This window comes from Scleropages formosus, chromosome 3 (genome assembly GCF_900964775.1).
Source record: "Scleropages formosus chromosome 3, fSclFor1.1, whole genome shotgun sequence".
Lineage (NCBI taxonomy): Eukaryota > Metazoa > Chordata > Actinopteri > Osteoglossiformes > Osteoglossidae > Scleropages > Scleropages formosus.
In genome coordinates this window covers 292044-306410 of record NC_041808.1, presented here as the reverse complement: position 1 = coordinate 306410, position 14367 = coordinate 292044, and the positions used below count along the sequence as shown (strand labels likewise).

The 14367-nt window shown below is 51.5% G+C and overlaps 1 protein-coding gene and 1 long non-coding RNA gene across 6 annotated transcripts in view; one reads left to right on the top strand and one right to left on the bottom strand.

The window, feature by feature from the left end:
• Window positions 1–14367, bottom strand: part of wnk4a (WNK lysine deficient protein kinase 4a) — a 43665-nt gene that overhangs the window by 17021 nt on the left and 12277 nt on the right. For 3 of the 4 annotated variants that reach the window (XM_029250286.1, XM_029250285.1, XM_029250287.1), the window contains exons 3-5: window positions 3968–4140; window positions 3394–3614; window positions 2747–2904 (exon numbers count right to left, since the gene is read on the bottom strand). In XM_029250286.1, the coding sequence (XP_029106119.1) occupies window positions 2747–2904; window positions 3394–3614; window positions 3968–4140 (552 nt within the window). Of the gene's footprint in view, window positions 1–2746; window positions 2905–3393; window positions 3615–3967; window positions 4141–9301; window positions 9406–14367 lie in introns of those variants that run through there. The other variant, XM_029250288.1, reaches the window with a different exon arrangement.
• Window positions 108–2377, top strand: LOC108924808 (uncharacterized). Of its 2 annotated transcripts, none has more exons than XR_001965339.2 (3): window positions 108–416; window positions 1181–1309; window positions 1441–2377. It is a non-coding gene; the product is annotated as an uncharacterized LOC108924808 (long non-coding RNA). The 2 variants fall into 2 exon arrangements; XR_001965340.2 differs by having other exon boundaries at window positions 1181–1330.

Genomic DNA, 14367 nt, shown 5'->3' with positions numbered 1-14367 from the left:
GTGGACAGGAGGTGCCTGTCGCTGGGTGTGGATGTGACGTGGGATGAAGATGACGCATCCGATAGCCTGTTTCCCAGCAGCATGCGTAACACGTCAGGGCGTGGGAGTGCCAGCGGGCACACAGCACAGCCCACGAGTTGGCGCGCTTCGGTTGGAGGGAGAAAAAAGAGGAGCGCTTATTTGATGTGGAGGGCAGGAAAAGCGGAGGAAGGGAAGAAGGTCGGCCGGTGCTGCTGCTGCTGCTGCTGCTGCTGCTGCTGCAGAAACCCGAGTGGAGCGGCGACATGGAAAAGGGACGTAAGAGCCACGGAACACGTGTCTGCAGAGCCACAAAGAAACCTTTCAGCGGCTGAGATGAGCAACGCTGTACTGAACGCTGACGGGACACAGGCCGCGTACCATGTCGCAATACACAGGTTAGTTACATCAGCGCCACGAGCTCGTGTTGCGCAATCAGCATGGCGGGAACGTAGAGGTGCGTCCGGCTCCAGCGCCGCCCTCGTAATGTGAGCTAATTGTCTCTGTGGCTCCTGAGAAAGTAGGCGTAAAACCAGGTGAAATGTTCTGCATTTACACACTTGGCGCATTTTCATGTCATCTCACACACACACACACACACACACACACACACACACACAGTCATCATTCCTTGTAATATGACGCATTTGCTGACTTCTTATGAAAGCACTTGGAACAGAAGGGCTCTTTCAAATTTCTCAATGAGACTTTACATCGGTGGTGACTGATGGACTGGCGGTGATCAATTGTGATCGGTGATGACTCGGTCATCCAGGAAACATGTTTGATGGAAAGACCATTTAGGATTAGGGTCAGTGGCACACATCCAGCACGACACTGGGTCCCACAGCCCGACACCAAGCAGCTCTGCAGAAACCACTAAGACAAGGCCAGGAGTGCAGGACCCTGCTGACCGTGACCCCCATCCGCAGCCCAACGCGTCCGTCACCGCAGGGGGCGGGGCCTCGCTGTTGTCACTGTGACACCTGTGTTGTGCAGTAATTCAGCAGGATCAGACGGTAGAACTGAGCGCGCTCGGTCTCTGCGCAGCTGTGTGTGACTCGCATCACTTCGGCACTTAATTCCAATACCCTCGGGCTACCCTCTCCTCCACCAACCGCAATAAAGTATCCTGACCACGCTTTCCCTTGGTTTACTACAGCTGCTGTAAGGGCACCGGCAGCAGTGGGTTTGGCCGCGTGGAACCAGGGGTCCTCAGGGTGCGGAGCCTGTCCTGCGCCACACACTCGCGTTGTAGCGCCACCCGCAGGAGAAGTGCTGCATGGCCTTGGTGAAACAGCACAAATTGATCGTAATATCTATTTGTGTGTTGCGGTGTATAAATAACATTTGTAACATATTTTGGCAGAAATACGGCGAGTCAGCGTCTAACGTTTGTTACCTGTGTCTTGTGCATTTCAGCGATGTGCCGGGCGCAAGGTTTCCCACGATGCCCTTACCGAAGAATCCGTCCCGCTGCTGCTCGGTGGGACGGACATTGTTGTCACGAGCGACTCTCATCTTAATTCCTTTGACCTTCCCCGTGTGGCTTTTGTAAACAACGCAGTGTTTTCTTATCACTTCAACAGAGGCCATTCCCACATTGCCACCGCAGCTGGCCTTCCCACAACACAGCTTTCTGGTGCATGTGGTCACGCGTGTCGTGCGCTTAAGGCTCTCTCTCTGCTTGCTCTGAAACTCAACACTGAAGAGGCTTCCAATGAAGCTGACTTTCCAGAAGATGCAAACGTCACCTGCATTGAAGCTGAACGTTGAAATCAATGCAGTGCTGCAGTTACACGAGTGACATTCAGTATTCAGTATTCAGTAATCGCTATTCAGTTCAGTATTTACACGAGTTTATCTCACTGCCTCGGCACAAAAACGGCACAGCGACTGATTCTAAAACCACGAGTGAAAAGGAGGGCTGAACACATCCGGAACCTGTTCTACACGCACTTCCGGCACGAGACGACTTTACTGTACGCTGTCGCCGCACTCCGGCCCGTCTACTGCACTGTCGCGCCGATTTCGCTCTGTGTTCTATGTGGCACGAGGGAACAAGAGGAACAAAGTTTCATTCTCCTGTATGTGTACTGACAGTAAAGTTCGCCTTGACTTTGATTTGTCTCTTATCCTACAGACGTGTCACCTTTAGCACAACTATGTGTCGCTTCAGTTCTCGCACTCTCGGAAGCATTGAAAGACGGGATTCGAGAGCTGTTGAGAGCTATTTTTGCTGGGTGTAAGAAATGGGAGGCAATTAATGAAGAGCGAAAGCTTTACTCTACTGAGAACACAGATGTAATATTCTCATTTCAGTCCTGAAGCAGCGGGAGCGCGGTGGCGCAGCAGGCTTGGCCAGGTCCTGCTCTCTGGTGGGTCTGGGGTTTGAGTCCCGCTTTTGATGGACTGGCATCCCCTCCTGGGTGTGTCCCGTCCCCCTCAGCCTTACACCCTATGTTACCGGGTTAGGTTCCAGCTCGCTGCAACCCCACTCGGGACAAGCAGCTCTAGCCAGTGTGTGTGTGTGTGTGTGTGTGTGTGTGTGTCTGAGTCCTGCAGCATTAAAGGGGACATTTAAGGCCACACGCATGTGCGCACATGGACTCAGCAGGCACCTACACACTCAGCTCATCAGACAGTCCCCCATGGGCCCTCGCAGCAGCTGAGGGACGTGAGGGACATAGTGCTCGAGTACTGGACAGGCACAGGGAGAGACACTCACGCTGGTCACTTTGCGGTAGATCTGCGCGGCGTTCTGGCACTCGGCGTAGGGGTACTCGGACGTGGTCATTTCCAGGATGCACATCCCGAAGGCATACACATCCACAGCCTCGTCGTATTTCTCCTCGTACATCTCCGGTGCCATGAACTCCGGGGTCCCTGCAGTAGCGAAGAGGACAGGAGAGAGACGCAGGCTGAGCTCTGACACAATGAACACGTGTCGGGGGAGCTGTACAAGGCAATGCCACAGAGAAACTGCTTATGCATGTTTCAGCACTACAAGTAAATGAACTACATGGACCATTTAAGGAAGCTGTGGCATTAGTGGAGCCTTCACATTTAACCAACAGCTTGGGCAGCAAGTCCTTGGCTGCAGAGATGTCCCTTGTGACAGATGTGACGCCGATGCTTCGTCCCACACGGTGGGACTATCGAGGAGGAAGGAGCTTCTCGTGCATCTCCTGCTACGTTCTGGGCACCAGTACTTCCAACAGCGAAACTAGAAACTAAACTTAGTCCTCATTCATGGGTTATGGGTCAGTTTGAAGAGTTTGGCACCGAGGGAAAGACCGAGTTGCGGTTCAAATGACGTGAAGTTCACCACCACGTTTCCGCAGCCCTTCAGGAGCACCGTGAGGACCGACTCACCGATGACGCTCTTCGCAAAGGAGGCGCTCTTGAGGGTAGCCAGGCCCAGGTCCCCGATCTTTACGGAACCCGTGGGGCCAGTGATGAAGATGTTGTCGCATTTGAGGTCACGATGGATGATGGGTGGAGTGCGGCTGTGCAGGAAGTGCAACCCCTTGAGGATCTGGTGACTCCAGCGCTGCAGTAGCTTCAGCTTCATCTCCTTGAACCGCTTAAGGTACCTGCAAGGCAGAGAGGAAGTAACTCAAAATGGGGGGGCGAAAATTCATATCTTCATATGTAAGGTTTGTGCGCATCACTAAGTCTGACTGTTAACTAGAGGAAAGAACTCGGTCTCTGTCCAGGGATTCTAGGGCTTATGGGAGCCGAACAGCGGGACCCCCACACTCCATGGAAGAGGACGGGTGAGGAGGAGCTCTTGGGGTTTCAGAAAGTCGCAACTGGCAACCCAAAGGCCCCGGAGCACCTCTCCTCTGGGCTGAATGCGGGTTCGACTTGACGCAGCAGTGCTGAGCAACAGGCTCCACCAGTTCGCTTCGTGGGAGTAGCAGGAGGACGACAGGGGGGGACTCACGTCTTGAGGGTGCCTGAGGTCATGAGCTCGGTGACCAGAACGATGCACTTGTGGCCCTTGATGGTGGACTTCCAGGAGTCGTAGAAGCGCACGATGTTGGGGTGCTGCAGGCCCTTAAGCATTTCCACCTCCTCGCTGAAGCGCTGCCGCTCTGCCTTGCTGAGCTTGCGTGTCTGCAGACAAGAGGAGGACGGGAACACAGGATCACAAAGCGCGTCTGTCAGTTGTCTCCCAGCAGGAACGCACTTTGTGTAAATTATAGTGACTAAATGCAGACTAGGCAGCCTGGAGTGTTTCAAAGCCGAACGGAAGGTGAACATCAAACTTGTGCTGTATAACACAGCAGAAAGTCTGTGAGCAGAAATGTTCGACACATGATATTTGTTACTGTAAACATTAACTGAAGTGTGGAAGCGTCTTTCGGAGAATTCTGTGAATCCAAGCTGAACACATCAATTTTTCATAATAAATGGAAGCATTATCATGAGGCAAAACATGCAAAGGACACTGTTTTGGTGTGACGTGAGAGGCCTGGGAGTGCATGCTGGTGCTTTCAGAAAACCAAACCTTAATGCTAACCCCAATGCTAAATCCCCACTAACCCCCAACCCCCAAACCCAATCCTAACCCTAACCCTAAACCCCATCCTAAAGCTGCAGTGCCAGCGCAGCACACAGATGTTCCTCTACCCTCGTTTAAACACACAAGCACCATCAAGGGATACGTGGGATCAAGGACAGACTGTGTCTGTAGTGCAGGGCCCCCGGACACCTCCGTGCCTCATGCCTGGTTCAACCCCTGCCACCGAGGACTCCCACCAGGAACCAACGGTCAGTGGCTCCTGTCGCCCTATCACACAGCTAATTTTGCCTGTAGTTCTGTCCTGGGGAGGGGACCAGCTCTATGTGTGCGCGATGGTGGATTCAGGGGTCATGAGCTGTTTTATGGACTGAGCGTTTGCGCGCTCCTATGGCATACTGGTACAGGGATGTAACATGACGCTACGGGTCAGCGCGCTAGACGGGCAGCCTTTGGGCTCCGGGGTGGTGGAGGCACGAACCGAACCGATCAGCTTGCGTGTTGGGGCTTTCCATAAGGAGGAGATAGTGTCGTTTCTCATACGATCTCCGGACACACCCGTCATTCTGGGCTTTATCCGGCTGACCCATCACGACACGGTGTCTGAGTGGAGCAAGGGTGAACTAGTGGACTGCGAGCCACAGTGCTCAGAAACTTGTCTCACTCTTCTGTGTCAGACCAGCTCCATTAAGAGCTCTGAGACGGCCTATCAAGACCTCACGGAGGTCTTCAGCAAAAGCAAGGCCACAGCCTTGCCCCCTCACCGGCCCTGGGACTGTACCTCCTGCCGGGCACCACGCCACCTAGGGGTCGGATATATCCTTTCTCCCTACCCGAGCAGCAGGCAATGCGGGAGTATGTAACCGAGGCATTGGCCTCGGAGATCATCCGACCCTCCACGTCTCCTACCTCGGCAGGGTTCTTTTTGTCAGGAAAAAGACTGGGGCCTGTGCCCTTGCATCAATTACCAATCGATGGTATCCCCATTCCTTGCCGCTGATCACCACTGCTCTAGAACAGGTCCACGTGGCACGGGTGCTTAGGAAACTGGACTTGCGCAACGTGTATAACCTTATCCGCATCAGGGAGGGAGATGAATGGAAGATGGCATTCAGCACCTCCCTTGAGCACTATGAATACACGGTCATGCTATTTGGTCTGTCGAATGCACCAAGCCTTTGTTAACCACGTGTTGGGTAACCTGGTCAATCACTGTGTTCTGGTGTACCTGGATGACATACTGATATACTCACCCTCTATGGAACAACATATGCTGCAGTACAAGAGGTATTAACGCAGCTGGACAACCACCTCTATGTTAAAGGAGAGAAGTGTTTATTTCATCAGATCCAGGCCTCCTTCCGTGGGTTCCTGTTAAGCCCTAAGGGGGTGGCAATGGACCCAAAGAAGGTCGAGGTGGTGGTGGACTGGCCCAAACCTGAGACTCGCTGACTGGTCAGCCAGAGCCCATCCTCCCAGAAAAATGCGTGGTTGCCCCCGTACAATGGCAGTTCCTCCAGGACCTCCAGGCTGCACAAAAGACCAAACCTGGACCAGCACACAAACCAGAGGGTAAGGAGTATGTGCCTGTCTGTATGCAACCGACACTGATGTAGTGGGCCCACGAGTCCCCGGCCGCGGGGCGCCCTGGCGCCCTCAGGACTCTAGCCCTTCTACAAGGCCACTTCTGGTAGCCCATGCTCCCGTCTGATGTAGAGGAGTACGTGGAAGCCTGTGAAGTATGTGCCCAGGCAAGGACCCAAAACCAGATGCCTGCATGTCTCCTGGAACCCCTTCCGGTTCCAACCCATCCCCGGTCCCATGTGCTGGTGGACTTCCTAGTGGATCTACCTCCCTCAGATGGTAACACCGTTGTCCTGACCCTAATTGATTGCTTTTCCAAGTTGTGTCACCTGATCCTCCTGCCCAGGCTCCCTACATTGTTAGAGACCACGGAAGCCCTGTTACACCATTCTGGCTCTATGGTCTCCCAGAAAACATCATGTCAGACTGGGGGCCCCAATTCACCTCCAGGTTCTGGAGGGCTTTTTTTTGTAAGCTGGGGGTGTCAGTGAGTCTCATCGGGGTACCACCCCAAGGCTAATGGCCAGGTGGAGCGGCTCCATCAGGACATCGGCTGTTTCCTAAAAAGTTATTGTTGCTGCAGACATCAGTGGTTCCGGTTCCTGCCCTGGGTGGAGTACGCGTATAATGCCCTGTCCCACGCGTCTACGGGTATGTCCCCATTTCAATGTGTTCTCAGGTATCAAGCCCTGCTGTTCCCCTGACATCCTGGACCTAGTGACGTGCTGTGGTCGACGTCTGACATCGGGGCAGTCAACAGGCCAGGCGTGCTGTAAGAGAGCACCTCCAACAGAACACCTGACAGATGAAGCAACAGGCCAGTCAGCACTGCCACACCCTCTCTTTCCACCCCGGGCAGAGAGTCTGGATGTCCATCTTCGGACCGCCGCGCCTCGTCCGCCAGTGCAGGTAGAAGGCGTTCCCGCCTACTCTGTCAGGGCCCTTCTTGACCCCCAATAGCGGCAAGGGGGCTAGCAATACTTAGTCGATTGAGAGGACTATGGTCCAGAGCAGCAGAATTGGCTCCCCGCATGGGGCATTCTAGACCCAGTCTTGATCTCTGATTTCCACGGGGACCATCTGGACTGGTCTGCGCCCAGGCCCGGAGGTCACCCCAGTGCAGCCTTTGGATGGCTGGAGCCTCCCGTAGGGTGGGAGGTACTGTCACGTGCACCTCGCCCGCACCTGCCTCTCATCAAGGAGGCATAGGATAAAAGGAGCGGGTTTACAAGCCTCCTTGCGGAACCTCACTCGAGCGACTGCTTCTCCCATGTGTCCAATGATTCCTGTCCTTTCGAAGTTCCTGATCTCATGGCTACTGACCTTTGCTTCTTCTCGTCATTTATGCCCTTTGTCTGCCCAAGAAACCCCGAACACACATCGCCCGACTCACACCTGTCCCCGACTACTGCTCCACATCTTGCGTCTTGGCTTTTTTCATTAATAAAACAAAACCTGCGATTCACCCGGGCTCCCATTATTCCTGCAAGACAGGTGCTCACTGCTTCACTGGAGAAAATACTGCTGCCCACTGTGTTAAAGCGCCATGTGGACGCCATACAATAATGTTCGACCCGCTAAAGGACTTCTTCACCTATACCTGTGGTTTTAAACCTACAGTCAATTAATGTATCCAATGCATTTTAATTTTTGTTTTGTTTTTAAATCAAGCTAGCGCTGTACAAGAGGAGCCCAGGACGAGATGTGAGACGGCCAACCGCCTTTACTGTGAGCGCTGCTGCAAAGGGGCATCAATTTCGTGTAACACAACGCAACATTACAGTGATACTTCAGTGAGCACACTTATTAAAGAGCTCAACAGGAACAGACATGAGCACAACCTGCGTCCCACAAGCGGCTCAGAGCACCCCCCCCCCCGCACTACCGCCAGTCTTTGGAAAAATCTAGAAAGTGCTTATAAACAGCTGCTCCACCCAAAACCACTGAAAAACCAGTCTGATGTGAACATGGTACTTTTCACCTGTCGCACCTGAGACACACTCATCCTTTTCTTTTGAAGATACTAACTTAAAACTTCAGGCCTACATTAAATATGAATAAAGCATAAATACACGAGTAATCTTAAAATGACCCCATGTTGGCAATGATATACTGAGCAATAACTCGCCGATGAATAAGGTTGAATGTGACATGATTGCATGTAAACACTCAGTTGGACAGGAGCGATTCTACTTAGTGCTGCCAGCAAGCAGCAGTTACATTAAAAGCAACATATGAAACATATGAAATGTATGAAAAAGCAGCGTAGCTCAGGTGGAGAACGGTGCTGCTCTCCAGACTGTGTGCCACTTAAATTATTTAAATTAAATAGAAAATGACATGCATGTTTAGCATTTACATTTACATTTATTCATTCTTCATGCTTTTCTCCAAAGCAACGAACATCTCATAGAAAATAAAATGTGTTCATTACATTAGCAGGAAGAGACCCTTAGACACAGACGTGTGATTCTTAAATACAGTTTGTTTGTTTCTTTCCACCAAATGAACCAATGTTCATGACATGAGTAGCTGCATAAAAGTTTAATCCTATGATTCCTTCCTAGTAATTTTTTGTGTGTGTATATATATGTATATATATATATAGGTACAAAAAAAAGTACCAGCAACTGACTAGAGTACCAGCAGAAACTATCAATCAATTTCATTGATTTCACCAAAGCATTTGACAGTGTCGACCGTGAGACCCTGTGGAAAATCGCCCACAAATATGGCATCCCAGAACGCTTTGTTGCCCTGTTCCGCAGCTTATACTGCAACTCTAGTTGTTGTGTCCGCACTGATGATGGCGTCACTGAATTCTTTACCATCAAAACTGGCGTCCGACAAGGATGCATACTGTCTCCACTCCTATTCCTGATTACAATTGACTTTGTCCTAAGAAGATCCATCGATACCCAAATATTAGGGCTTCCATGGAGACAGGAGACAAGACTTGCTGATTTAGATTTTGCCGATGACGATGCTCTTCTTGGCCCGACACAAAAAGAACCGGTGACACAAACCTTACTACTAAAACAAACGGCAGCCCAGGTTGGACTTCGGATTAGCAGCAACAAAACCAAAGTTATGTGGATTGGATATGTGCGAGCAAATATACCAGTTACTATTGACCAACACCAGATTGAGGAGGTTGACAACTTCACGTACCTAGGGAGCGTACTGACTGCAGATGGAGATGCGACACATGACGTCCAATGTCGCATTGGAAAGGCAACTGCAGTCTTCCAACGCCTGAAACCGATATGGCGCACTGGCACAATCAGTTCACAAACAAAAATACGACTTCTCGATGCCATCGTTGTCGCAACAGCGATATAAGCCTGTGAGACATGGAAGATGACAAAGAACATCATCTAACGGATAAATGTCTTCCAGCAACGATGCCTTTGTTGAATCCTAGGCATCTTGTATCGAGAACATATCAGAAACCAAGAAGTCCATCAGCAAACATGCAGGCGCCCGCTGCCGGAAATCGTGGCTGAACAACGCTTCCGATTCGTAAGTCATATCTTACGCCAACCACTAACCCGACTCCCAAGGACAGCCATGAACCGGATTCCACATAAGAGGAAGCGAAAACCAGGACATCCAAAGATCACATGGAAAAAGACCTTCATTGAAGACCTAACGGCCATCAACCTGTCATGGGATGAAGCTGAGGCTGCTGCAATTGATCGAGTATGATGGAGAGCACTTGCTGCCCAATGCGCCGAACGGAGTGGGAGGATCTAAGTCTAAGTCTAAGTCTATATGTATATAACATTTACGTTACACCTGCATACATGCACACATATGCACACATATGAACTGATATGGGAAAACCAATAAACAGCAATAGCAACCCATATTTAATGCTTGCAAAAAAAAAATAAGAAGAAAAACCCGACTGGAAGTAAATTAGAATCCGATAGATGGATAGAGGGATGGATGTCATACAATAATGTTCAAATGACGAGACATACCTTGGTGAACTGGAAAATCCAGTTATCATACAGCAACAGTTCTATTATTACCTGTAAAGTGACTTACAGCGATCAGCCACAACATTAAAAGCACTGACAGGTGAAGTGAATAACACTGATTATCTCATTACAATGGCACCCGTCAATTATATATTGCATCAATAGAACTGCTCCCAGATATTTACAAGACTTGATCAACCACTACACCCCAGCCAGACACCTTCGCTCATCTAATTCTCCTCGCTTGGTGGTCCTACACACGAAAGGTGAAACACGGTGGTTCTCGGTTCTGGCTCCGTTGTGGTGGAATGACCTCCCCCTCTCACTCAGAACTGCTGAATCTCTGTCTACATTCAAGAAGGGTCTGACAACTCACCTTTTCCAGACTCATTTTACCCAAGATCGCTCCAGCTCACGTATGGTGTAAATGTTCATGCACCGTGACTTTATGATCATGCCCAGATAACCCTTTACACAGCCGCTACTCCTGTATTGTATGCAAATGTTTGTGTACCTCATAAAAAAAAAAAAAACTGTAGGAAGATTATCAGGATCTATCCTGCGTTTTATGCACCTACTCGAGTGATGAAAATCGGCGCATCAAGTGATAGGTAACAAACTAGGTTTACTTAAGAATCACGTCTGCAGCCATGTCTCTTTCTCTTAACGTAATGTACAAAATTGTATTTTCGCTGAGATGTACGTCGCTTTGGAGAAACGCATCTGCTAAATTAATAAATGTATATGTATATTAGGCAGCAAGTGAACAGTCGGTTCTTGAATTTGATGTGTCGGAGGCAGGAAAAATGGGCAAGCGTAATGATCTGAGCGACTTTGGCAAAGGCCGAATTATGATGGCTAGGCGACTGGGTCAGAGCATCTCCAAAACGGCAGGTCTTGTGGGCTGTTCCCGGTACGCAGTGGTCAGTACCTACAAGAAGTACCTACTGACTAGAGCCATGTGCATCCTAACTGACTTAGGTAAAGGGGCAGCAGGTGGCGCAGCGGTGAGAGTTGCCGACCTGCACTCGGCGCGCCTGGGTTCCAATCCACCCTCCTGCTGTAGCACCCTTGAGTAAGACGCTTACGCTGAATTGATCCAGCGAACAGTAACCTGCTGTGTAACTGGGTAGACGAGAGTCGCGGTGCCGAAAGTGACTTTGGAGGAAAGAGTCAGATTAATGAATAAATGCAGGACAAGGGGAAGAATAACGCTGAGCAGAGGTAGAGGTATTAAAAGCTGTTTCCATGCACTTGTTTGGAAGCGCTGGGCAAAATCATGGTGCGAGGGTTGCTAAGATACACAAGAGGACAGAACGTGCGTGGAGCGCAAACACCCCCGCGGTGTCCTGGCAGGCCGGTGCTGCTGAACATTCGTCTTCTATTAACTGCCCCTGTGACAGTACAAACGTCATCGCTGCTTCGCAAGCGCACTTCCCTCCTTTTTCCTCGTTCCGCTCACAGAATCCACTCCGCCTCCCAGCCGTTTTCACCACGGCCCGCATGCATCGGGGCCCCGATGTGCCGAGCTGCAGTGCGAGAGGCCGTCGCTCACGCTTCAAACGAGCCCCGGCAGACCCCTCCCCGGATCGTGTGGCGCTGCCCGATTTATTCTTAGCGCCCGGGGTGTGAGCGAGGGCCAGGCTCGGGGGTCTGCTGCGGGGGCCGTAAATATGCGGGCCAGAAGCCGCACGTCCCCAGTTACGTAACGAGGAGGGACAGCGAAGGCCGCCGGTGCAAGAGCGGCCTGTTGGGCTGCTCCGAGAAGCGGGACGAGAGGGCCCGCGAGAGCAGGGCTACGCCGCGCCACGCGACGTCCAGGCACGGTCGCGACACCGCGAATGCTTGTCCGGGTCTAATTTTTCCTTCTTCGTGGTTTAGATCATTGCCCTGAAACAGCTGCTTCTGACTCTTTCCGCTCTTCGGGCCCACTGACGCATCAACTTAGCGACGGCGGCCGCACTCCTTCCCGCTGCTTCTCGGGCTCTTTCTTACTGGCCGCAAGGCCTGCGCGAGCCAACGATCAATTCGCGAGTCTCGTGTGGCTATTTCCTAATAACCCTCTGTTTTATATTTTCATGCTCACGGCATAACGGGCCACAGATGTACGCAAGAAATGCTGAACGGCAATTTGAGTCCAAACGAAAATCCCTCCAGTGAAATTCCAGACTCTTCCTGGCCGAGTCTCAGAAAGATGGTAAAAGGGGGTGTGCGGCGAGGGAGAGCGGCCTCCACGAGTGGCGCGGCGTCGATTCCACGGCTCAGCGAAACGTTCGACGCGGCGCCTCGCGGTGAAGCCGTCCGGGTTTGGACGCACCTTGTTGCGCGCGGCCTTGGAATTTAACTGCCGGTACGGGGAAGTAAATGGAAGCATACCGCTGAGCTGTAATGTGGTAAAAGCTGCTGATGTTCTGCAAACACCGTGTACAAAGACGGGTAAAAACAAGTTACGTGTACCGTGCGACCTCATTCCTTAGAAAGTACTTTAATGAGGTACGTGTGACCTTGTTGTCCACACAGCCGAGCAACAACGTGGGCTGAAAATAATCGCTCGCATCTAGCGCTGTCACAGGTTCGAGGGCTTACGAACAAGCCGCCTGAACGAAATGTGAGCAAACGCTCCTTTAAGAGGCGAACTTGGACAACGAGTTGTTATGAAAGAAAATTTGTGTTCCGTTGGATTGTCTCGTTGGCAGGTCCACAGGACAACGGGACAACAAGCGCACTGCAGACGTTCAAAGGACACACTTGACACCGCAGCTCCGCTGCGTCACGCGGGACACGAGTGGGATCCGCCAAGGGCCGAGAGCCTCATTTTTCCACTTGGCAAAGCTCCTGTTGCCGCTCGTCAAGGCAGAAGGTAACTTTCTGAAGCGCCCGACAGGAAGGAATTAAACGCTGCTCTGTGCACACAGGTTCCAGCTGTTGCCATAGAAAGACTGGAAATGAGATTTACGCTCCCTGAGCAGTTTGAGCGTTGTGCTGAACCACATGTGCCACTGACCGTTCCCATGTGGCCTCACTGGGCAGTGATGAAAACCCCTGCATGGCCTCCCCCGCCACAGCTCATCCACCCAGGTCAGCAGTTGTGGGTCAAGGGCGAATTCGAAAGGCAGACACCTCCCTTCGGCAACAACGCATCGCTTGAAATATCACTCATTTATATTTATTTATTAGTCAGACGCTTTTGTCGAAAGCGACTTCCAATCAACTCTGTGTAGTGTTATCAGCCCACTAGATACACTACTTACAGTGGCTCACTCATCCATACATCAGTGGAGCACACAGTGGAACACACTCTCACTGACACACTATAGGGGAACCTGAACAGCATGTCTTTGGACTGTGGGAGGAAACCAGAGCACCCAGATAACATACAAACTCCACACAGACTGAGCGGGGATCAAACCCAGGTCCTCTCGCATGACCCAGGCGCTGTGAGAGAACAGGGCTCCTCGCTGTGCCACCGTGCCGCCCATCTCTCAGTTTGAAGCGCCACCTCATCTCTGCAAAATATCGCATAGCCACCACGGCCCTCGGGGTGGCGGGGGGTTGTGAGTTGTGACCACGCATATGAGCACAGAGAAATAAAAATGAAGTCAACACGTCTTTTACCGCAGTTTTCTTTTAGGTCAAACACACACATTTGATGTGAAGGGCACCAAATGAGAAACGGTACTATGGTACTAAAGTACTGTGCTCACTACAAAGCAAAGAGTCATGCTGCCTCTGACCATTGGGGAACTGCTCTCTACCAGGAAATGTGCAGCCAGGGTACAGCGCCCACAAAACAGAAAGCCAGTTAGAGACGTCATGGCGCAGAATCCAGGGTACAGACCGTACGGCAGCCAATGGTGAGGTCACTGGCACTTGGCACACGTAAATAACGCAGAGAGGTGTGACCCTTCCCCACCAGCACTCTTACAGTAACTGCCTTTCTCTCAGCCACCCCCACCCCCACCAAGCGCACCCTCAACCTCGAGGAAAGGTGCTGTGTGTCCAGAGCAGGTGAGGAACACGTGGTTTGACCTTAACACCGCAGCTCCTGTTCCTGTTTGCCCGTCGCTCACTGGGTCTGCAGCCTGAGAAAAGCCTGGAGATGCGACACACAGCGCGCACCACAGCGAGGCCCCCATTCCAGAGAATCCCATCCACCCTGCGCAGGTGCCCCACTGCACCTTGTCCAACCCCACAGCCCCATGTGTCTCCTAGTAGGGGTGCGGGGGGGAACCATTCGCATTTATTTTCTGT